The 24,384-nt window shown below is 34.9% G+C and overlaps 1 protein-coding gene across 1 annotated transcript in view; it reads right to left on the bottom strand.

The window, feature by feature from the left end:
- Nucleotides 1-21,778, bottom strand: part of LOC137388630 (calcium-activated chloride channel regulator 1-like) — a 38,232-nt gene extending 16,454 nt beyond the window's left edge. Inside the window, exons 1-10 of the mRNA XM_068075106.1 lie at nt 21,613-21,778; nt 14,963-15,079; nt 13,677-13,845; nt 12,315-12,426; nt 9,666-9,831; nt 6,505-6,634; nt 5,022-5,350; nt 3,913-4,140; nt 2,883-3,034; nt 809-956 (exon numbers count right to left, since the gene is read on the bottom strand). Of these exons, the coding sequence (XP_067931207.1) occupies nt 809-956; nt 2,883-3,034; nt 3,913-4,140; nt 5,022-5,350; nt 6,505-6,634; nt 9,666-9,831; nt 12,315-12,426; nt 13,677-13,845; nt 14,963-15,073 (1,545 nt within the window). The 5' untranslated portion in view covers nt 15,074-15,079; nt 21,613-21,778. The remainder of the gene's footprint in view (nt 1-808; nt 957-2,882; nt 3,035-3,912; nt 4,141-5,021; nt 5,351-6,504; nt 6,635-9,665; nt 9,832-12,314; nt 12,427-13,676; nt 13,846-14,962; nt 15,080-21,612) is intronic.
- Nucleotides 21,779-24,384: the final 2,606 nt, after the last annotated feature.

Genomic DNA, 24,384 nt, shown 5'->3' with positions numbered 1-24,384 from the left:
GCATAGAAGTGTGTGTGTGTATAAAAAAGTTACTGTTCCATCAGAATATATCCATCAAAATTTTGAATATGACGATACTGGTACCTCTTGATACTGCTATCTCTCGATACTGGTGCAAATGTAAAAATGAGATATAGGACTGCAGTTTTTGTCTGACCGAACGGAGAAAGAATGTAGAGGCTACTCCTACCCGAGATAATAGAATAGTCCGCATGAAAAGTATTGGTCTTTACCGTTTTTTTAATTGAACTTTACAAAAAAACCGGAAATAGAAGTTTGTGAAAAGTCAAAAAAGTATCGTGTTTCATAGAGTTAATAAAGTTTAAATTAATAACTCTATGAAATTCTGTCGTTAATTATAGAGTTAAAAGAGTTTCGATCATTACGCCATTTAGCATATAAAACTGGGAAAAGGGTATATAAAGTACATGTGTATAGTAAGGGCTTTGAATTGCAAGAGTGTCCGTGGTCTCTTGGACAGAGATTTGGAATGCAACCCTGCGGTTGCAATCTTCGTGAGTTAAAGTCCATCAGAATGTGAAATTTCAATATCCAAGATTTTAATAGCTATAGCCAGACAGACCGACAGATATCCAAACGAACAAACTTTGAGAAATATATGTAGTGTACATAATGTATGTATATAAAGATATATAAACGTACATATAAACAGTACAGTACCTTCACGATGTATATAAATATATATAAACATACATACATTAAATATTGCATTTATACTATATACAAGTTACAGTACATATCTCAATAATTTACTGCAATAAAACATGAGAACATCTGAGACACTTACAGTGACCGGAGTGTCCAGGTTTCTTCTCCTCTCAATAGTAGCAAGGAGGGCATCTTGCATGGCAGTTGATACTTGTGAGCCAGAGAAGTAGAATGAATAACCACCAGTTAAGAGGGCAACACTCCCTAGCACTGGATCTGCACTCTGACTGCAACCACATAACACAGCTCTTCTTAATACCTCCCTCTTTAGGTGGTCCCTGAACCAGCCTAAGAACTTGTAACACTAATAACCCTTTTTAATATACTAGATATTTATGGTAAAAAAACACTAGTACCGTAACTCAGGCAATTTACAGACTGGCAAAAGCCTCTAAACTGCCTCACTATGGTTTAAGGTCAGGTTTAACAGAGTCGTTTAGTGTGCGAGTATAAGACCCAAGGGCAGTAGAGGTGTGAACCAACAAGTAATAGTTTATGTACAGTAGTGTACTTTGATTGGTTGAATGCAATATCAAATTTGACTGGTGATAAGCTGTTTGATAGGTTTACTAAGCGTTTTGATTTGAGTTGAGTTTCTATCTCCAGTTTTTAAAACTCTAGTGTACAAGGTTCTATCTCTATTTATGATCCCACGACCAAACGAGCGGAGCGAATGTTTGAGAGTCTATATGATAAATGCATGTGCACACAACTTACGAAAATTATTCATCAACAACGTCGCAAACCTTTGTACCGAAATCTCATCAACAAATTTAACCATTCTTGTGTAGAGTCGTTTAAGTATAATAACGACACAAAACACATAAAAACATTGAAATATGCTACCAAATTACACACAAATAGACAGATTTATTTGGCCGAAAATCATTATTACAACTTGCCAAGCCTTGCTTTTATCCAAATTAAGACCGGCAAACGAACTGCTGAGCGACAGAGAATAAAACCATTAAGTCGTGCGCATTTCACGAAAGAATAACGTGCACATTTCACCAGTCTATAACATTGGCGAATTGTCGAAGGTTTCTGTAATTAACGTAGAAGTACTGAAATCGTTTCTTTTTTGCCTATTTCAAAGTAGCTAACATTTTGAAAACTTTTGAGTATTTTGGTATTCTAACTGATGTCCAAAGCAGTGAAAGTAAAGGAAATGATGATGATATTTTTTTCTAACGATTCTAATGAGATTATTAAAATATTTAATTATAAGTTTGGATGACTATTGAAGCGTTATAGTCACACTAACAACATCGATGATGGGCAATATGTTACTGTTATTATTTTTTCTAAATAGTTTTGTTAAATAGATTTTATTTAAATCTATATAAATATCACAACTTCTTGATATTGTTAGCTATGACGTTTTGAAATGTAAACAAAATTGTGCATTGGTTTTCTATTATTACTGTATTACTATATTAATAATATTGGTTATTCTAATAATGTCAGTGCATTTTACTTCTAATATTGCATTTCTCCTATTGCAGGGGGAGAGATATAAACATATAATCTTTTCTTTTCATTATTGCTGTTTGTCATGACCAAACACTTTTTTAAATAGATTTTCTAAAAATCTATATAAATATCACAACTTCTTGATATTGTTAGCTACGACGTTTGGAATTGTAACAAAAATTGTGTATTGGTTTTCTATTATTGCTATATTAGTAATATTGGTTATTCTAATAATATCAGTGCATTTTACTTCTAATATTGGCCAATATTGCATTTCTCCTATTGCAGGGGGAGAGATATACACATATAATCTTTCCTTTCATTATTGCTGTTTGTTGTATATAATAACACCCACAACCAGTACATTACAGCTACCATTGCAGTTATCCTATTGCACTGCAGTGCCATTTGACTGCTAATATTGCATTTCTTAACCATCAGTACCCTTTATTTTTTCCAATATCACTTTGGTCGTGGGCTGTATGACAGGGAAATTTCTAGTTACCTGTATGCTAGTGCATCTACTGTGATACCAAGCTCTATGATTACCTGTATGCTACTGTATATACTGTGATACCAAGCTCTATGTTTACCTGTATGCTAGTGTGTCTACTGTGATACCAAGCTCTATGTTTACCTGTATGCTATTGTATATACTGTGATACCACGTTTATGATTACCTGTATGCTATTGTGTCTACTGTGATACCAAGCTCTATGATTTCTGGTAGTGCTTCAGCAGTATTTGGTGAAGAGTTGCTGGATTCTTGACCGTCGCTGAGCACAAACATTCTTGTACTTGCTACATCTTCTCCAGCATATGCTAGTAGCTCCTACATAGAATTACCAATCCATAGATTTATTTCAGCATAAATAATTCAATTAATGCTAATTTGATGGCATGTTTTTAACATGAGCAAAACATAACATTTGATTATAGACTCACTGATTATGCAGCTTATGCACAAGTGTTTAGTGTATATAGGTATTGAAAATACAAATGCATTAGTAAATACATCTTTTATTTTGCTGTAGTAATAACGAGCCTAAATTTTAATTAAGGCTACTATCTCTCTGAGATATTTGTGACAAATATTTATTGATACAGAGAGTACCAATAAACATGGATTTATTCTCTACACACAACTTTCAACAAGATAATATTAACATAACTATCACTCTGTCACTAGTATTCAATATTTGTTATAAAGCAAAAGTTCAGTTATTGCAGTCTGCAAAACTTAAATATTGTGGAAGACCTTGGGCTGCATTTTTTAATATTTCAAAAGCATATAGATTACTACATTCAATGAGCCCTTCATGATTCTCTTCTCTGTACTGCCATGCGCCTTGATCATTGCGCAGTTATTGTAGTTTTCTCCCTATTGTGAGGGTACACAACTCTGAGGGTACAAAACTCTGAGGGTACACAACTCTGAGAGTGCACAACTCTGAGGATACAAAACTCTCTGAGGGTGCACAACTCTGAGGGTACCCAACTCTGAGAGTACACAACTCTGAGAGTACACAACTCTGAGAGTGCACAACTCTGAGGGTGCACAACTCTGAGGATACACAATTAGAAGCTGCATGATATACATGAATCTTCTGAAAGTGCTTCTATTGGCTGCTTTTTTATCTTTCCGTTGTCATGGTTCCATCTGTTTGTCAACTTATTACGATTTCATCAGAGCATGTATCGTTTCCTTACCTCCTTACAGCCAACCATGCCGGAGCCAATGCTTGTTCCCCCACCAGCAACAGTTGGTACAGCATTAACGAGCTCGTCTCTGGTTGTGTCATTCACTATGACAGTCATCCCCTTGGCTACAGTAGCCGCTGTGTTAAACTGCACAATCCCAACAACCGAGCCAGTCTCAAGGTAATTCCTAAGGTAGTTGGCTACGGCACTTCCCATGATATTAATCCTGTTTTCTGACTACAACGACATGCAATATAGAAGAGATGTAGTTCAGAAGAATCATCAGAACTGAGTTTATGTGATGTGTGCATGCCTGCATGCTTGTGGGGTGGGGTGTTTCTGCGGTGTGTTGTTTGTGGTGCCTGGTATGTGGTGTGCGTGTATATACGGTGTGTGGTGTGTGTGTGTGCGTGTGCGTGTGCGTGTGTGCGTGTGCGTGTGGTGTATGTGTGTGTGCGTGCGTGCATGATGTGTGCATGTGTGTAGTGTGTGATGTCTGGTATGTGGTGTGTGGCATGTGTTATATGATGTCTGGTATGTTGTGTGGTGTGTGTGTAATATCAGTGCATGAATTATGTGGGAGATTTGTGACCCTTTCACCGATTGGCCAGCAAAATATCTTTTACAAATTTTGTTAGCTGATTGGTTAATAGGTTGAGAGTTTATCACAAAATTCTGCCCTTACTAAATGTGAAGCAAAACTTAAAAGTTGTCTGTTTCATTCTAGGCATAATTGGCCAAAGGGCACATTTCGGCATAGTTAATTAAACTTACACTAATGCTTGCCAAAGCTTAACTTCTACCAATCATTAAGCTTAAGTATTCAGTGAAGAGGTATTGAACTTTCTCAGTAATCCATGAATCCCAAACATACATGAAGACAGATGAGATGGATAAACATGCGGTACCGTAACAACAGGAGTCATTCGCCCAATAAAAATAAAACAATGGATAACAACAGTCTCTATACAGAGAAATGTAAGAGCTTTCACCACTTCTTCAGTTGAAAAGAACTAGCTGGAGTGGTCAGGGTGAAAACCCTACAAAGTTTTTATGTTATTAATTTTGAAAGGATCCCACGGAGTTGTTTGCATAATAACTTTTATAGAAGTACTCACATTCATGCTTCCAGAGACATCGAGGACCAAACAGACAACATCAGGTTTTCTTGGAGGCCCTGTGAATGGGTCAGCAGTTGGTTCTACAGGTGATTCTGTAGTAGTAGATACAGTAGTCACCACAGGCTCGCTGCTAGTAGCTGTAGTCGTAGGTGTGGTAGTACTAGTTGTACTGGTAGAGGTTGATGTAGCAACTGTAGTCGGCGCCGCTGTAGTTGTAGTGGTTGAAGTGGTAGAAGTAGTTGTAGCCACTAGCTCTGGATCATAGTCCTGAACTATATAAGCTACTGGCTCCTCATTCAAAAATTCCAGATTTGATGTATCTGTCGCTGTAATTGCAGCAAATTATTATATATTACTTTATTGGCAATAATTTCATTTCAAAGAGAAATGTTTTCTATTATTGTTGTTATTATAATTATTCTATTATTAAATTATATTATTATTGAATTCTCATTGTGTCTAGCATAACAGTCAGTGATAAATACTTGTTTTGTTCCTGTGCTTAAGTTTCATCATTTAAACCAGGGGTGTGCAACATGTTTCTTTTGAGGCCCACTTTTCAATATTTGAGCAACACTTAGGGCTAGCAACCCAAAATAATGTAATTTAACAGAAAATTTAAAGTTTAAATTTTAAACTCTAAGTTTTCTGTTTTACTGTATAATCTTGAAGAGTGAAAGATAATAATGACAACGTAATCTAACAGATAAATGTTAGATGTTTCACTTGTAGACTAGATTTTCATTTAAAAATTCATTTCCTTGCGTGGCAAAAGCTGTTTTTTCAATTGAAGAAATTTTCTATCTCCATAGTTTACTGATAAATTAAACTGGTAAGATGGGTAATTTCCATTAATAAGCCCCACTTTGTCATTACATCTGTTATTCTGTGTAGATCTCTATGCGTTTGTTTCCATGTTTTTTGACCAATTTTACCAAAACTTCACAAACTTGTGCTCCGCGCCTTCCACCAGATTGCCAAAACTATTTGTTTCAAAATTCCATCTGGTTCTTGAAAACCAGCATTTTAAACAGCCATCTGACTAGGAACTCAAGAATGAGCCTTCGAATGCCTAAATAGCAATTGGCCCTAAACGAACTTGTTTATGGGTTGTTGTTATAAAAATGGTCTAGCAATTTGTGTTGAATATATACACGACTGCTGCAGGCTATCAGGTTGGAAATGAAAGAAATTCCAGCAATGTTCAATGTTAGTGGATAATAAATAATTATTAGAAACTTTTGTTTTAATCCAAATTAAATTGTTTATCATACTTTCTTAGTCAATCTACTACAAACAGTTGGGTGATTCATATATTTGGTGACATCACAAACCTTTTATCGCTAAATATGACTGGCTTTAGTACTATTGCAATTACTTTAATGACTCTTAAGCCGAATAGGGTTTTAATTTTAGAAAAAATCCTGGTTAGCTGACCCTATACTTCTGTTATAGTCTAACTGCCATGCTATTTACCTACCAAAGTCTTCATGGAAGTTAAGTGTGTCCCATGTACTCATCTCGCACCTCCTGTTCTGCTTGCTTGGAGCAAGACTGTCGTGGGTAAGATCTGCGGGGCTATCTGGGTCTGAGTTACAGAATGAGTCAACCTGCAATATATGCATCAGGCTATATTAGAAGTCACAGTATTGCAGTAGTAGTGGAAGGTTGTACAGTAGTGATAGTTGCAGTAGTATTGTAGTAGTAATGGAAGGTTGTACAGTAGTGATAGTTGCAGTAGTATTGTATAGTAGTGGAAGGTTGTACAGTAGTGATAGTTGCAGTAGTATTGTAGTAGTAATGGAAGGTTGTACAGTAGTGATAGTTGCAGTAGTATTGTATAGTAGTGGAAGGTTGTACAGTAGTGATAGTTGCAGTAGTATTGTGGTAGTAGTGGAAGGTTGTACAGTAGTGATAGTTGCAGTAGTATTGTGGTAGTAGTGAAAGGTTGTACAGTAGTGATAGTTGCAGTAGTATTGTGGTAGTAGTGGAAGGTTGTACAGTAGTGATAGTTGCAGTAGTGCTGTGGTAGAAGTGGAAGGTTGTACAGTAGTGATAGTTGCAGTAGTATTGTGGTAGTAGTGGAAGGCTGTACAGTAGTGATAGTTGCAGTAGTATTGTGGTAGTAGTGGAAGGTTGTACAGTAGTGATAGTTGCAGTAGTATTGTGGTAGTAGTGGAAGGTTGTACAGTAGTGATAGTTGCAGTAGTATTGTGGTAGTAGTGGAAGGTTGTACAGTAGTGATAGTTGCAGTAGTACTGTGGTAGTAGTGGAAGGTTGTACAGTAGTGATAGTTGCAGTAGTACTGTGGTAGTAGTGGAAAGGGGTTATAGTACTGGAATAAATTGTTTTACATCATTTTTGGGTGATAAATTAGTTTATGACACATGCTTGCTCTCCGCTAACTAACCTTTAAAAACTCAAGGCTTCTCATTAGGCAGGCAATGCGTACTTATTCTGTCACCTTGTCTAGACAGCCAAAGAGTGTTTGGGTTATGACTTCTCCCTAACTTGTCCTCGAGTCTTTTACATTGATTTTCACACCTTATTTTATATTTGCAGACTATTCCAATATTTTATGAGGGTTGCTGATCCAATGGTAACCAGCAGCCGCAGAAGTAGTTAGTAGCAAGGAGGTATAAAAATAACCAATAGAAAGTCTGGTTGTATAAAATAGTAACAGAATTTTTAAAACAAATGCTTGTCATTTATACTCCTTAAGAACCTTGAGCGCCAACAGCTACCTTCATGTGCCAACTGCAAATTATTTTGCTTTCTTCCTATGAATGTTTGAAATATATCTTTTCATTGACTTTTTGTCCATCTAGTTTTTGCGTGATTTTTGATGTGGGCAATATGCAATGAACTGCGCCAAACTATTTTTATTCACTCAACAAAGTGAAAATAAATGGTTGAAATAAAACACTTAGCGAATTTGTCAAACTTCAAGCTATTCAAAAATTCAGTTCAAGATGAACTTACGAAAGATTTTTGTAGATTTTATCAGAAAGTATCAGTATTTTTCTATTACTCGCAATTGTTGTTGATATTTGAAACAATCTGACTGCCAGGATGTTTCAAGATTAAAATCGACAAAACTTGATCATAGTTATAACGTTCAGATTCAAGCAAAGGTGCGATTATGGCATCTATGTTTGCAAAGAGACCGACAGAATAGAGATGGTAACCCCGCAACTTGAACGCAATAACTGATATTAATAACAAGAGACCGGCAGCCACGCAACTAGTGATAATATTTTGGCATGTATTTTTCTTTTAACATTTTAACTGAGATCAAGTTTTGTTGATTTTAATCTTAAAACCTACTGGCAGTCAGATCACCTCAAACATCAAAAACAATCACAAATGATAGAAAAATACCGATATTTCTGATTAAATCTACTAAAATCTTTCGTAAGGTAGTAAGTATCCTTAGTAAGTATCCTTAGTAAGTATCCTTAGTAAGTATCCTTAGTAAGTATCCTTAGTAAGTATCCTTAGTAAGTATCCTTAGTAAGTATCCTTAGTAAGTATCCTTAGTAAGTATCCTTAGTAAGTATCCTTAGTAAGTATCCTTAGTAAGTATCCTTAGTAAGTATCCTTAGTAAGTATCCTTAGTAAGTATCCTTAGTAAGTATCCTTAGTAAGTATCCTTAGTAAGTATCCTTAGTAAGTATCCTTAGTAAGTATCCTTAGTAAGTATCCTTAGTAAGTATCCTTAGTAAGTATCCTTAGTAAGTATCCTTAGTAAGTATCCTTAGTAAGTATCCTTAGTAAGTATCCTTAGTAAGTATCCTTAGTAAGTATCCTTAGTAAGTATCCTTAGTAAGTATCCTTAGTAAGTATCCTTAGTAAGTATCCTTAGTAAGTATCCTTAGTAAGTATCCTTAGTAAGTATCCTTAGTAAGTATCCTTAGTAAGTATCCTTAGTAAGTATCCTTAGTAAGTATCCTTAGTAAGTATCCTTAGTAAGTATCCTTAGTAAGTATCCTTAGTAAGTATCCTTAGTAAGTATCCTTAGTAAGTATCCTTAGTAAGTATCCTTAGTAAGTATCCTTAGTAAGTATCCTTAGTAAGTATCCTTAGTAAGTATCCTTAGTAAGTATCCTTAGTAAGTATCCTTAGTAAGTATCCTTAGTAAGTATCCTTAGTAAGTATCCTTAGTAAGTATCCTTAGTAAGTATCCTTAGTAAGTATCCTTAGTAAGTATCCTTAGTAAGTATCCTTAGTAAGTATCCTTAGTAAGTATCCTTAGTAAGTATCCTTAGTAAGTATCCTTAGTAAGTATCCTTAGTAAGTATCCTTAGTAAGTATCCTTAGTAAGTATCCTTAGTAAGTATCCTTAGTAAGTATCCTTAGTAAGTATCCTTAGTAAGTATCCTTAGTAAGTATCCTTAGTAAGTATCCTTAGTAAGTATCCTTAGTAAGTATCCTTAGTAAGTATCCTTAGTAAGTATCCTTAGTAAGTATCCTTAGTAAGTATCCTTAGTAAGTATCCTTAGTAAGTATCCTTAGTAAGTATCCTTAGTAAGTATCCTTAGTAAGTATCCTTAGTAAGTATCCTTAGTAAGTATCCTTAGTAAGTATCCTTAGTAAGTATCCTTAGTAAGTGTATCTGTATATATCAGCAGATGAGCTTACCGAGCTGAGATCTTCTCGGTACATGATGGATGCTCTAGAGGAAGTTTCAAGATCCTCAATAAACTGACATGTGTCTGTGAACAGTCCGTTCAGAGCGATCAAACAAGCAAAGTTGGACTGTTCTCTTGTCGCATCTCTGACTATCCCATCTATGGCAGTCGTACACCTGAAAAAGCAAACCTTACTGTAGTTCCATTACATTAATCACTGCTGATTGGTCGATAATAGATTGTACAGTTTTATGTTTGAGAGCTTCTAAAGCATTTTCAAAAATTTGGTTTACCCACCAGCTACCTTTAAAATGTTTTAAAGAAGTTTAAAATTAATGTTTCACTCAAAATCAGCTTAAATTCAGTTGTTTCTGAGTATTTAAAAAACTGAACACGTTACATCAAACTACGGGACATGGTGAAGGCTTCTAAATGTAGCTGAGAAGGACACAACTGACTGTAGCAGCCATTTTATACTCTTGCTAAATGGGCTACCTCACGGGCTCATTAAAAACTACAGGCTGTTTAGACACTCGCCATTATATAAACATGAAGATGAGGTAGAAGCTAAAGAGAAACTTAAACGGCAGGTTTTTACTATAAGAAGTATGCTATTATGTTACACTCGTACTCCAGATGTCTGGTGTGCTGTGAGAAATCATCAGATGTCTTAATAAAGCACAGAGAATGAGCGTAAGGACAATAATCCAAAAGTGTGCAAAGTGGATGATTGGTGCAGTGGTTAGTGTATCTGTTTATCAAGCTGAGCGTTGTGTGTTTGAATCCAATGTGATGCAATCTTTTTTCCAACTCGAATCATCGATTCGAGCAGACGGTCATGCTCTTGATATGGTACAAATTGCTGAAAACTTTTATAGCTGTAGAAAACTAACCACTTTGTGAAGCTTTCCGGCATATTATATACCATCCAAAATTCTTTTATTTTCATGAGTAGATCTGTTTCTCATGTTGTGGTACAAGTAGCACAATATCTGTCTAGGAAGCATACTATTTTAGATCTTAAAATTCTATGGTGAGATCATGAGCTAACCCGATACCTCAATGCGAATAGTAAACGCAAGGGAGCCCGGAGCTATATTTACTACTGGGAACTATTATTACAACAGCACAGAGCATCAAAAATACTAAGTGACAACAAATGGCCTCCACAGACACTCCGTTAGAAGGGTACTCAGGCTCACTTCTTTTCCAAATGCGCTACAAGTGGGATGGTTAATATGTGGAATAAGTTGTCCTAATGCCAAATCCAAATCTAAAAATTTGGAATCGCTTGTTCTGCCTCCCTCTTAGATGGTTTTACAGAATATCATCATTGATGCAAGTTGATGTACATGTAAGTCCACTCATTATAATTATAGCACTGGCCATTGAAGTATTACATCACTGGCCAGTCAGTTAGCAAAAACTGACAAAGAACCAGTTTGTCTTGTCGAATATCTATTTTGCTGCTCAAATGTACTCAATGATTCTTCAAGCACGTCTGAACTATTACTTAATGATTTAGGGTTTGAATTGAGTACACCAGACAAGTGATTTGATGTGTTAAATATTATTATTACTATTACACTTGCGCGTCCCGGGCGCTCTGAGAGGTTGTCATGAATAATCAGTATATGGAGAATTATCCCATGAAGTGGTAAACTGTTCAAGTGGTGCAGTAGTAGTGCACATGCATGTAAATCTGACACTCTGGGTTTGAGTCTTGTGTGAGGCAATCTTTTTTTCAGATGCTCTTAGTGTGGCTTTAGACTGACGAAAGGACACAAATCTTATTATAGTTATGATTATGTGACGTGTACAGAGGATCAGAATTTAATCAAGTTATTTTAAAACCGGCTCTATGTTATTTTAGTTCTAGTTTCTAGTGATTAGGTCACAGTTTCGAACACAACCTTGGAGCTGAAATTCCATGGAAGGTATTAATAATTTAATAATAGCAAGTGCATATTGCTATTTGTGAAGATTGTGAAGATAACTCAAGCATGCATATTCTGAGTTGGTAGTCAAAGCATGAGTGCAATTTTCTTAGCTGTTTATCAAGTTGTAGTTACATAATTTAATGCTGAAATGTTTTAGGTATCAGCCTTCTCATTAGAATTCTTCACTTTTGTAATGTTCCCTCAGTATCCGCATATTATAAAAATCAAATTCATAAAAGGAACTTTTTGAGGATTTTAATCTAATGGATTTATAGAGATCTGGCTATATTTATATATATAAATATATTTATATACTAGTGTTAGAAAATAGTTGTACTTTAGTTGACAGTATCTTTGAAGCTACTGTCAGTTTCACGATCTCTCCTGTCAATCACTAGGCTGCTACAATTAGAGTAGCAGCCTAGTGATTGACAGGAGAGATCGTGAAACTGGTAGTAGCTTCAAAGATGAGTACAACTATTTGTTTATAACTAGTACTATTAGCCCCAATTTCTAGAGATTTTTGTAATTCTAGAGAATTTCATATTTTATTTTAGTATTACTTTACTGTATTAGTTAATAACATAGTGAAGCCCTAGTTATAATTATATATTTATATATAAATATATATTCATATGTATATATAAATATATATAAATATTTATATATATCACTATATATAAATACATATATATAGTCTCACCACTGAGTCAGCATACCTTGTAGGGTATAACCTCCGTCGATATGAGTACCACTTGATATCTTCATCTGTTGGTTTTTCATCAAGTAAACCCCACTTGAGATGCCCCCAGTGATGGACCATAGTCTTTTCTGTAATAAGATTACAAGCAAATAACTGCTTGGTATCATATGAATCAATCATGAAGTTTTATGACGATGAATTCTCTCTACTTGAGCAATAACCTTTTTTACAAATCTGTTACACCTGAGCTTATCTTAGAGGTCTGGAACACCTGACCTGCAAACAACAGGTTGAGGTCCAATCCCCAAAACAGGTCACTGATAGTGACAGGAAAGACATTTAACCTTAAATTGCTCTCAACAACTGGGGATGTCTCCTGTTGTTGAGGTACCTTTGCCTCAAGATATCACACATGTTCAGCCAAGATCACAGCGTCATTGTTTGTGCAACAACACTCCTAGCAACACATGCACCCTCTGCTTGTAGTGAGCTGAGCAGATATCATACTCCATCTTGGAAAAACTGCTTACACACATCCAATTGTGTTAGATAACTCTGTTGCAATATAAACATCACCATAGCAACAGGTCTTTTTGGCAAAATGTTATTAAAAACTCAAAAAGGTCACATTAGCCCCTGTTATCATTGTCACCACATTAGCACCTGTTAGCGTTGTCACCCCATTAGCACCTGTTAGCATTGTCACCACCTGGTTTAAAAATAAAGATTGTAGTTTGTGAGTGTTTATTTAGCCGCGAAGAGAATTTCTATGCAATCTAGAAAAACACAATAATTATAATATTATAGTATAATATGAACATATTGTATAGTATAATATAAAGATATCATATCAAAATACTTACATATACAAACAAATTACAATATTGTTGCAATACGAAAGAAATTACTATCTACAAAAGACAAGACTATCATGAATTGAATTTGTCGAAATACCTGCTACTAAAAAAGAGCAGACAACCCTTCATAATGCACAGGGTTATTTTATTGCTACTCAATGAACTTATATAGCATTTGCACAAAGTTAAAATTTTCAAAACTTATCCAGTTTGAAAGTTTGGTGAGCAGGCTTTGAATGTCATGAGTATGAGCATATAACAACAGCTCTTACCTGACTATGCGCATATGACAACAGCTCTTACCTGACTATGAGCATATAACAACAGCTCTTACCTGACTATGAGCATATAACAACAGCTCTTACCTGACTATGAGCATATAACAACAGCTCTTATCTGACTATGAGCATATAACAACAGCTCTTACCTGACTATGAGCATATAACAATAGCTCTTATCTGACTATGAGCATATGACAACAGCTCTTACCTGACTATGAGCATATGACAATGATCACTTACCTCTAAAAGGGAACTCTGAGTCACTAGCGAGCAGAAAGTTAGGAGTTAAATGTGTGTAATCTCCCTCTTGGCCACAGTCTCCAGGCTGCAGAGTGTTTGGCTCATCTGGGCTCTCTCCAAACCCTTCCTTGACCAGTATTCTTCCTCTCTCGAATGTCTCCCCTGACGTCTGCAATAAAATGGCAGCTTGTCTGCTGTGCATGTTGGTTTTTTAGGTATAATCCTCTGATTTCGAGAGAAACCACAATTTTTAAAACAGGATATTTTTTTGGATACCTAATTGCGTGCCTTGATCATTTTATGTGTTTCAACAGTACGTATTTTCTTCCGATATGAGAATGAGCGATAGGCACTTTGGTTATTAAGAGTTGGCTTCTCCTGCTGGTAATGTAAGCTAAGCACTGGTTAGCTATGAATATATACGGTACCTTACATATACATGTATATGATATATGGACACAACACATAAGTGTGAGGTAATGAGCTTGATGTCTTAAATGCCAGATATTGAGGTTGAGGTAGTCATTATGAGGCATTTGGTAAGAGATCATGGTATGCGATGGTTGGTGTGAGATTTTAGGTGTGATATCTGGAACACGAGTACATGTAGGTTACTTACTCTGATACGAATGACATTTCTTACAAGTGTACGTATAAGACTGTACAATTGATAACTGACTCTTAGTAGTTTTTAAGGATATGAAGAAAGAGCTGCTTTTATAACTTACATACAATCAGTGTTCATATATGTTCACTGATATAGCATTCAAATAACTAATAGACTGAGTATTTTGTTGAGGATTGCGGATCTGTTTTCTCCTACACAAGTTTCGGTGTACTAATAGTTGAGAAACAGGGACGCGTTCTTTAAGCGCTGAGGATTAACACCTTAATACTTGCTGGTTCAAAGGCAATAGTTAATTGGAAACTATATTATCAAATAATTCTGGGATAATTACTATTTGCTATTTGTCTACCTCATGTGTGGTCTGGAAATGGCTTATGTCCAAAAATATTAAAAAAAATTTATTTTTTCGAGCAACGCTGGGTAGTACAGCTAGCAGGAAACTAAGAGATTATCAAATAATTCTGGGGTAATTACATTCCTAATTACAAAAGAATAAATGAAAGAGAATTAATAATTACTCTTACTGCCTACTTACTCTTACTTCATATGTGATATGGAGTATGAGATGTGTGAGATTGTGGATATGAAATACAGGCTATTAGGTATGAAATAGTTTATATGATATGTTGGGTATGATACCTGTAATACGAGTACTTACTCTGTGCCAAGCTGCATCATGTGACCAAGTTGCGGGAACTAGGATAGTGTAGTTGGTGATGTATTTCTGGGTGTTCGTAGCAGCATTCATGAACTCTGATGTCTTCCACATGAGTGACTAAAGGCAGCAAAATATAAAGTACACAGTTGTATATCTACATACATGTTTTTAAAAATGAACTTAGGCAAATTGTTAGTAGATTTTTAAGAAATTATAGAAATTTTTCTATCATTTGTGATCTTTTTTGATGTTTGAGGCGATCTGATTGCCAGGATGTTTCAAGATTAAAACTGATGAAACTTGATTGCAGTTAAACCCTCAAGCAAAAGATACCTCCAAAATGACATCACTAGTTGTTATCATTGCTATAGTTGATATCAGTTATTGTGTTCAAGTTGCAGTGTTGCAGTATCTATTCTGTAAGTCTCTTTGCAAACACAGACATCATAATCAGACCTTTGCTTGAATCTGAACATTTTAACTGTGATCAAGTTTTGTCGATTTTAATCTTGAAACATCCTAGCAGTCAGATTGTTTCAAACATCAAAAACAATTGCAAATGATAGAAAAATATCGATATTTTCTAATAAAATCTACTAAAATTTTGTGTAAGTTTATCTTTAATAAGTTCAGTTCCTTCTAAAAATAACAAACTAACTAAACTTTGTAGTAATTTCTTACAAATTGCAAAATATTAACCACAGTATCGTCTGGTATAAGAGAATTCTTGTATCTGTGAAAATGACTAATTGCCGACGAGCAGACAACTTCTTGTTATAAGTTATTCAACTCTGTTGTTTAATCAAGATGAATAGTCTGTGGAAGTGCGCAGAGGGCATTCTTTCAAATGTCATTAGTTTAGTATCACGCAGTTATTGACTGCACCAGTTTAATAATCTCACAAATATATTCACTAACTATAAAAGATTCGCGTATGTCGCGACACAGCCTAAACTTCTGTGCACAATAACAACTTGAAGTTTTTGTAAGTGTCAATGGCTCCACAGTAATTCTATGAAACAGTAAGAGTAGACAAAGAGTTAAATATTTGATAGAAAATTAAATAGACTCTCCTTGGTAACAACTGCACACGTTCTTTGCTCGCTCTCTTATGGTCATTTCTATATTCATCAGTAAATATGGTCAGTCAAGAGATCCATTGAGGCGTTAAGCGCAGTCGGGTATTACCTTTCGTAAATTCATTCAGCTGCCTCTTCAGGTTGAGCGCCTTTTAGCCGCTGCTTTGTATAGATATGCAAATGAACGGTTCTTACTGACATTGGCAACAGATCAAATAAGATTTAGTGAGAAATTTCGTGCCCCCGTCTCTGTGACTCCAAAAGTAACCCCACCCCGTGTCTGAACAGTCCCTCAAAGGTTGTGTATGATATCTGCCTAGCTTATTGCAATCAGAGGCTGTCCTTGTTTTTAAGAGCATTTGTCGCTCAAACAACGGTTCTGTGATCTTGGCTAGACATCTCTGAGTTCAGCGGCAAAGGAGCCACGACGACTCAAGACATGCCCAGTTGCGGAGAGATGTTTAACGTTGAACGTCATGCCTGTCACCACTGGTAATGACAGCGATGACCCTTTTTAGGACTTCAACTCCAACCTGTTGAACCTCAACCTGAACCTTGACTTGAACCCAACCTGCTGTTTACAAGTCTGATATATAAACCAGCTATGACCAATTTAAATCCAGATCTTTCTAGCTTTGTTTGTGGATCTTTCAAGTTGGTCGTCAAAAATAATTTTTGAAGTAACTATTTTAAAACTTGGTTTATAAATTTTTTTGTAAATTTTTCTGATCATATATTTGACATCACCTGTAAGCTCACAAAAATATCCAGTAATTACTAGTTCAGATAAATGACTACTTACTTGTTTTGCCTCAACTTACATGTGTAAATCATTGTTTCCAGCAATGGATTTTGTCAAAACTTACAAATACTCATCTTCATGAACTTGTAAGAGTTGCTGTAAGTAGCAGGAAACCACGTTTTAATAGTACTATGAAGTCAAAGCCCACTCATCATTTTTCTCACTGATATCAGACATATTTATTACAGCATATTCATTCAGTGATTTTTAGTCAAATTATGTGTATGAATAGAGCTTTTAAAAATTGTATGTGACGCCTTGTTTTAAGATGTACCAAAATAATTGTCTGGTAAAAAATAAAAATGCACATCTTCAGCTCGTTGTGGATCTTTAATGTGTCAGATTTGGCTGTAACGGATCATGGCCAAAATCATTTGGCCATCCCTGTTTTAGACCACTAGGTCTAGAACAGGGATGGCCTGAAGGGATGCAAGGAATGAAACCGTATAGCTGCTTGTATTCCCCGACAAACATAAACATGTTGGCTATTATATATATATATATATTTATATATTTATTAGTATAATAAGTTTTTCGTTTAAAGGTGAACTTACACAAATTTTTAGTTGATTTTATCAGACTTTTTAGTGTCTTTATGTTTTACCTCTTTGCTTGAAAAGCTAGCAAGCGAAGAACATACATGTAAATATATACCAAATTTAAATCAACCGGCTGATTCACACTATGTTGCCATATGTCGATGTTGTCCTCTCCATGCTTATTTATGGATTATGCGCGCCGTTTACCGAAGACATCATCGAGGTAACTTGGATACTTTGGAAAGGATTGCTGCTGTCAAACTGTCCCGATAGTTGGTCTCCGAGCATCCAAGACAGCCTGTGCAATGCGTACCACTTTAGCGGCGGCGATTAGCTTCCGATCTATATTTTCTTTTATGGTAGTTGCTGCAGGACTAGTATTTTATTGTTTCTGCAACCATATTGTATTATGAGAATGCTATGGCGCAGGCATTTTGCTGATGCAAATGCGGATGGCTTTGTGAAAGTGTGAACATTGTTATCACAGACGATCACCGAAGTACTATGTGATTAACACTGACATCGGTGATATAGTGTTAACCAGATTTTAGCCTTTGCTCCAAAGGAGTTAATGAATCAAAACCGGATTTAATTATGCTGCTTTTTATCACCAAATTAATATTCTCTAGTGGAGAAGCACAAAGCTTTAGAAAGCGAACTGGTGTTTGATCTTATGTATGGAAAGCCAAAAAAAGCTAGCTAGCTCTCCTGTTGACACCATTGAGCAAGTAGTGAGAATTGAAACGATTACTGACTGACATCCTGGAACAGATATTGAGTATTGTAGTGACACCCCTGAACAGGTATTGAGTATTGTAGTGACATCCTGGAACAGATATTGAGTATTGTAGTGACACCTTGAACAGGTATTGAGTATTGTAGTGACACCCTGAACAGGTATTGAGTATTGTAGTGACCTCCTAAACAGGTATTGAGTATTGTAGTGACATCCCTGAACAGGTGGTCAGTATTGGAATGTAAATAATATTTGTTCAGAGGGTGTAGGCGCTGTGTGAGTCAGATATCAACAACTCTATCTTATTGTCAGTTGAACTGATCAAGTTACTTTGTAAATAACTAGCTGTGCTACTCGGCGTTGCCCGGGTAATAAAAAGTCTTTGGACAGAAAATTGATTTGTATTAAACATATAACACCATTCTAACTTTCAAACTACGGGTACATATAATGAGAGAAATGTTTTGTGCAGTTGAAATAAATTAAAAGAGAAAATAAAAACAACTGTAAAGGTTTTCAAACATTGTCAAATAACTGTAACTTTCAAACTTCATATCATGAAGAAAAGGTTTTGTGTGGGACAACTAAATTAAAAATAAATAAAACAACTGTAAAGGTTTTCAAAACCAGTGTAAACTTAAAATTTCATAGCTTTCAGTGACGTATATCTTTTAATACCATACATGTATATAATTAATTGTTCAGATAAATTATTGTCGAGATAAATTATTGTCAGTATTGTGTGTCGGAATAAATTAGCCCTAACGAAAAAAAAACGAAGAAGCATCGTGTTGCGTAAACTCGAGTCCCGAAATATTTTTTAACAGAGGCATAGTAATGTTTTGGAGCAATGCTAAAATAATTAGCATGCGCATAAGGTATGTGGTATCTGAAATCATCTTTGAATGATCAGTCGTTCTAGCTCAGTGGTAGAGCGTCCCATTAAAAAATTTGTTAATTGTTTGTTGTAAGTTCAAATCCATCAGATTGTGAAAATTTATACCAAGATTTTAATGGCAATAGCTGAAGGGACATTCATAGACAGATACTTTGAGTAATATAATAGAAGGCAGAAAATAAAATCATATTTTTATTACTTCTAGTATATCACTCTACTTCAATAACTAACAATAAAAGTATTTGCTATTTAGTGATTTTGAGTTAACCATCATTTAAGGATCAGAAGAAAGTAAATTATGATTTTTTATCTACCGCTAGACTAATGTTTGGTATTTCTGCATCTATGCTGTCTAATACAGCAATCCTTACTATAATAAGAGCTGTGCCTGTCCATCCGTCCGGCCGTCAAAAGGCCATGACTAAAGCATTAGGAAAAAGATTGCCCCACATAGGGATTGATCCTAGAGATTCAGCTATTAAGCCAAGCACATTTTACCACCAACACCACGCGACCCCCTTCCAGCAAATTCAAGATTAATCCTGTAAATACTCATTACACATGATGTCTCACAGCGCAATATGTCGCTGGCATACTATTATATATTAATATACTCAACCACCCACTTCATAGCTACGCCCCACAAACATATACATGTACTACTGAACACACCGGTTATAAACAAGTTACCCGTCCTTAATCTAAAACATACTTATATCATAAAATTTATTTTCGAATCCTATCAAATTCTCATGTTAATATTTTATTTCATTTATTTTATTTATTTTTCCACATGGCCTACTTTGCATTTATCAACATGGGCAAACATTTGCCCATGTTTGCCTAATAATAATAATGACCTCTATCCAAATTATATAACTCACAAAGATAAAAATGTGGCTCAGTTACATATATACAGAACTTAGCACTTTGATAAAAACGTTAGTATATGCTGATAGTTTCTGTGTTTCTTACTAGGACATCTTATGTCATGTGAAACATAATAAGCCTAATATGAACTAATGGTATTACGATGGTTATGTATAGTAATAATAACAATCTACTGTATATATACATTTCTCAAAGTATGTCCGTGTGTCGTATGTCTGTCTGCATTCCCGCTATAGCTATTATTAGAATAACTGCAGCTGAACAACAATGCTGACGCAATGTCACGGAGTACAGTCATTACAAGCCTAACAGTTTACTGCAATTTTCCATTGGCAATGTGCCAGGCTAATAGCTTGAAAGTTACAGTTGTTTGAAAAAGTTTAAAAACCTTTACAGTTGTTTTATTTTCTCTCTTAATCTATTTTAATTACACAAAACACTTTTCTCACGATATGTAGTTTGAAAGTTAGAATGGTAAATGTTGTTATATGTTAAATACAAATCAATTTTCTGACCAGGCTTTTTTATCACCCGGGCAACACCGGGCAGCACAGCTAGTTTTTCTATAAACAAAGTATTAATAATAATATTGTAAAACTTTTGGTTTAGTTGTTAGCTGACAGCATGCATTGAATACCAGCAAAACAAAAACCAATATAATAAAATAAATAAAATGATATAAAACATAACAGATGTATGAATATTACTAATAATGATAACAATAGTAGGAATAAGATATTAATAGCGTTACTGGTAAAAAAACTGGTAATAAGAATGAAACAAAGATATGTAGGTCAAAGATATGTAGGTCACCCACTAAATAGTTAACAAGCTTCTTACGAGTTAGGCTAGTCAGCGATCTGGTACAAAAGTATGGGCGGCGGGTCGTAGTTTGGGAGCACAGGCTTAGCATGTATGCCATTTTTTTGTGACGGTTTATTCAAAGTTGCGAACTTGCAAATATTTTTTAGTATAGGACTAATAAAGAATATTTTTAAAACTGGGTTGCTAGTGTTCTTTGGTTTATATAACAGAGTGCATATAATTTCCAGTAACAAACATAAAATTTACTCGCCGCTAACAAAACAAGTGTTTAATGATCTCACAGAAACTTGATATCAGTTTTTACAAGTTTTTACAAGTTTTTACAAGTAGTTAGTTATTTCCTGTCAACCACTATATAAATTCTATAAGTTCCTTAAGAGCTGATTACATTAAAATCTTTTTGGTATTGAAAAAATCTTTATTTTATATGGAAGTTTAATAGAATATAAAAACACAGTTTTTGGAAGAGTGTTTACTTATAACTCATCGCTTTGTTGAATAGAAGGCTGTTAAATATTTTACCCTTATGTGCTGTTTATTCAAAAAGTTGTCATTAAATTACTTGACATATGTTTATTTTCACAACAAATGAAATAATGATTTCAAAACTTCCGTTTATTTCAATACAAGCTAAGAAAGCTAATGAAAGGCAAGCTGTATTTTAAAGGGAACTAACTGTGCATACAATACCCTGTCATGCTAAAACAATGACAATGCTGAAGAAAGCTTGTGCTAATCGTATTAGCCTCACCTTTGTGCCAATGTTGAAACTATACAAGTTTCCCATTATTCTTCTTACTCTTTACAAAAGCACACAAACAACTCGCAAACCATGAAGTACAACTCAGGCAATGACAGCAAAGAGCTGGTGAATAAATACCTGAATGGCCGTGATAAGGGATCTGTTCTCGGGCACCTGCTCATGGATGGCGATAAGGATGTTACCATAGCCTCCATCGCTGTAATGATCTATGTCTTGTCTCGTACCACCAATATTTGACGCTGACGCTGTCAGACAGCAAGCCAACAGCACAAAAAAGCATCGCATTCTTGTGTCTGTTTTGCTTCCACTTGTCTTGCTCTAAGAGGCACACTGTATCTATATATTCACCCTTCAACAACTCAGGAAAAGCAGGACAATTTGGTATTTAAAATATGCCAAAAGATCTACAGATTTAATTTGTATATCATACTGTAAGCTCTTCACTTTGAAAATTTTACTATTCAAAAGTGTATTATAATGAAATCAATATATGAAATCTAAGGGAAAGTCAGATGGCACAAAAATGATAAAACCAAATACAATATCTTATAAACAGATAAAATAATATGATTGATGTAAAACTCTCGGCTGCGGAATGTTAGAACAAAATAAAAATTGACAGCTATTTATGAATTAGTCTCATTTATTCTATTTTATAGATTGCAATAGATTGTCAATACGTTGTTGCTATTATTATTGTTGTTCAATAGCATATCATGGCCAAACTCTAACTATTCATCAAATTTTCACGAGAAATATGACATGGAAAACTTCAATTTATACAAAGTAACATGTGCCCACCAAAATTCTTTCTGGCTTAGCACAAAAATCTAAAGCTTCCTTATATTAGATTTAATGTAACATATAATATATTAAGTATAATATATTCTTAATATATTACTAGACTTACCCTTACGGCATGCATGGAGAGACCATTAGTACGTGCTCACTCTAAGCGTTAGTGTAAAGAAATGCATTATGAACAGCCAGCTTTTCTCAATAAGCAAACAGTGTGATTGTGATGATGATCAAGAGCTATTCTAATATCATTCCATTGAATTGTGGGATATGAACTATGTACATAGTTACCACAGCGTAACTTCCCCTAGCTAGCGCACTGGACACTTCCAACTCGTACTCTCGCATTATAAATCAAATCATATTTTGTTGTTTTTTTCCGAACGACAAATAGAGCAATAAATGGGTTTTCTAAAGCCTTTTATGTACTATTAGTGCATACATCAACAGCGCCAAAGTTTGTTTTAGAAAACAAAAAAGTTATTTGTTTTTCAAAACAGTTATTAAGAGCAGTAACTTGCTTGTGTTTGTCAAAAATGTTTAACAGTAGAACCTCCACTAGCGGAAGTCCCCGGATACCAAATTTCTAAGTTACGAAAGGCTTTTCGTAGAAATGTCGCTTTTAATAACGAAATATGCTTGTACATACGAAAGGCAAAAAACTAAAAGTTTAAAAAGCGCACTGGGGCTGTTTAGGCGGATGGACTGCTTGACTCGAGAGTGGCACACTTGAGCTGTTCTGTCATTGGCTAGCACTTAGCAACATCCGTCCTTCCAGCCTTCATAGTTGACCTATTTAAAACTGAACAAACAAACAAACTTGGTAGTTTTTATTTGTTATTTCCCTGTTCTTTTTTTTACATGTGCAATTTTTCTATTTATTATGTAGTAATTTAATACTAACATGTATTTGTTATAGTTTTTAATCATTCTTTACAATTTATATAGTATTATATCCGAGTTTTGTGGGAGCTTAGAATGGATTTATATGGTGATATGTGTTCCTACTTACGAAATTTTTTGCTTATGAAATGACTTTCAGAATGAATTAATTTCATAAATACTCGAAAATTGCAATTATATATAACACGAGCTGAATGCCTGGCATTGCACAGATAATAAAAAACACCTTATAAACAGTTGCAGGTAATATAGTTGCCTAAGTTGACTACTAAGTTGACTACTATGTTGACTACAAAGTTGACTACAAAGTTGACTACTAAGTTGACTACAAAGTTGACTACTAAGTTGAATACTAAGTTGACTACTAAGTTGACTACTAAGTTGACTACTAAGTTGACTACTAAGTTGACTACTAAGTTGACTACTAAGTTGACTACTAAGTTGACTACTAAGTTGACTACTAAGTTGACTACTAAGTTGACTACTAAGTTGACTACTAAGTTGACTACTAAGTTGACTACTAAGTTGACTACTAAGTTGACTACTAAGTTGACTACTAAGTTGACTACTAAGTTGACTACTAAGTTGACTAATTAGTCGATGGCAAAATTAGCAAATTGGCTAATTTGAATAACTAGTAACTGAGGCTTGTTTATATTGCTAAACTTACTACAATCGGACGGTATGTTTCAAACACCGTCGTTATGCGTATTTTAACCGATGCAACAAATATGTGCACGATTATTTCATTGTTTAACAAGTAGGCCATGTGGGGTAATGGATTAGCTTGCCTGTTCGCAAGCCTATAGGTTCTGAGTTCAAATCCAGTGCCAAGCAGATTTTTTGTTCTTAAAACTTTATCCCTATAACTGGACACACGAATGACAGACAAACAACCGACAATCTTTGAAAAGAAAAGTTATACAAAACCAAACTGTTATAGCTTGTACTGAAATAAAGAAAGGGTTTAAATTCATTATGCAATTTGTTTTAAAAACAAACAAAAAACAGAACAAATTTTTTTACATGGCCTGCTTTGCTTTTGTTGGCATTGGTCAGTGAAATAATTATGACAACACCAAATCAAATCAAAATTTATTGCTAATGTTTTAACTAAGCATCACCCAGAAAAACAAGAGTTCGAGCAACAATGAAATATTAAACAACATTTTACTCAAATAAAGTCTT

Source organism: Watersipora subatra, chromosome 2 (assembly GCF_963576615.1).
Source record: "Watersipora subatra chromosome 2, tzWatSuba1.1, whole genome shotgun sequence".
NCBI lineage: Eukaryota > Metazoa > Bryozoa > Gymnolaemata > Cheilostomatida > Watersiporidae > Watersipora > Watersipora subatra.
This window is presented reverse-complemented; position numbering and strand designations above follow the sequence as displayed.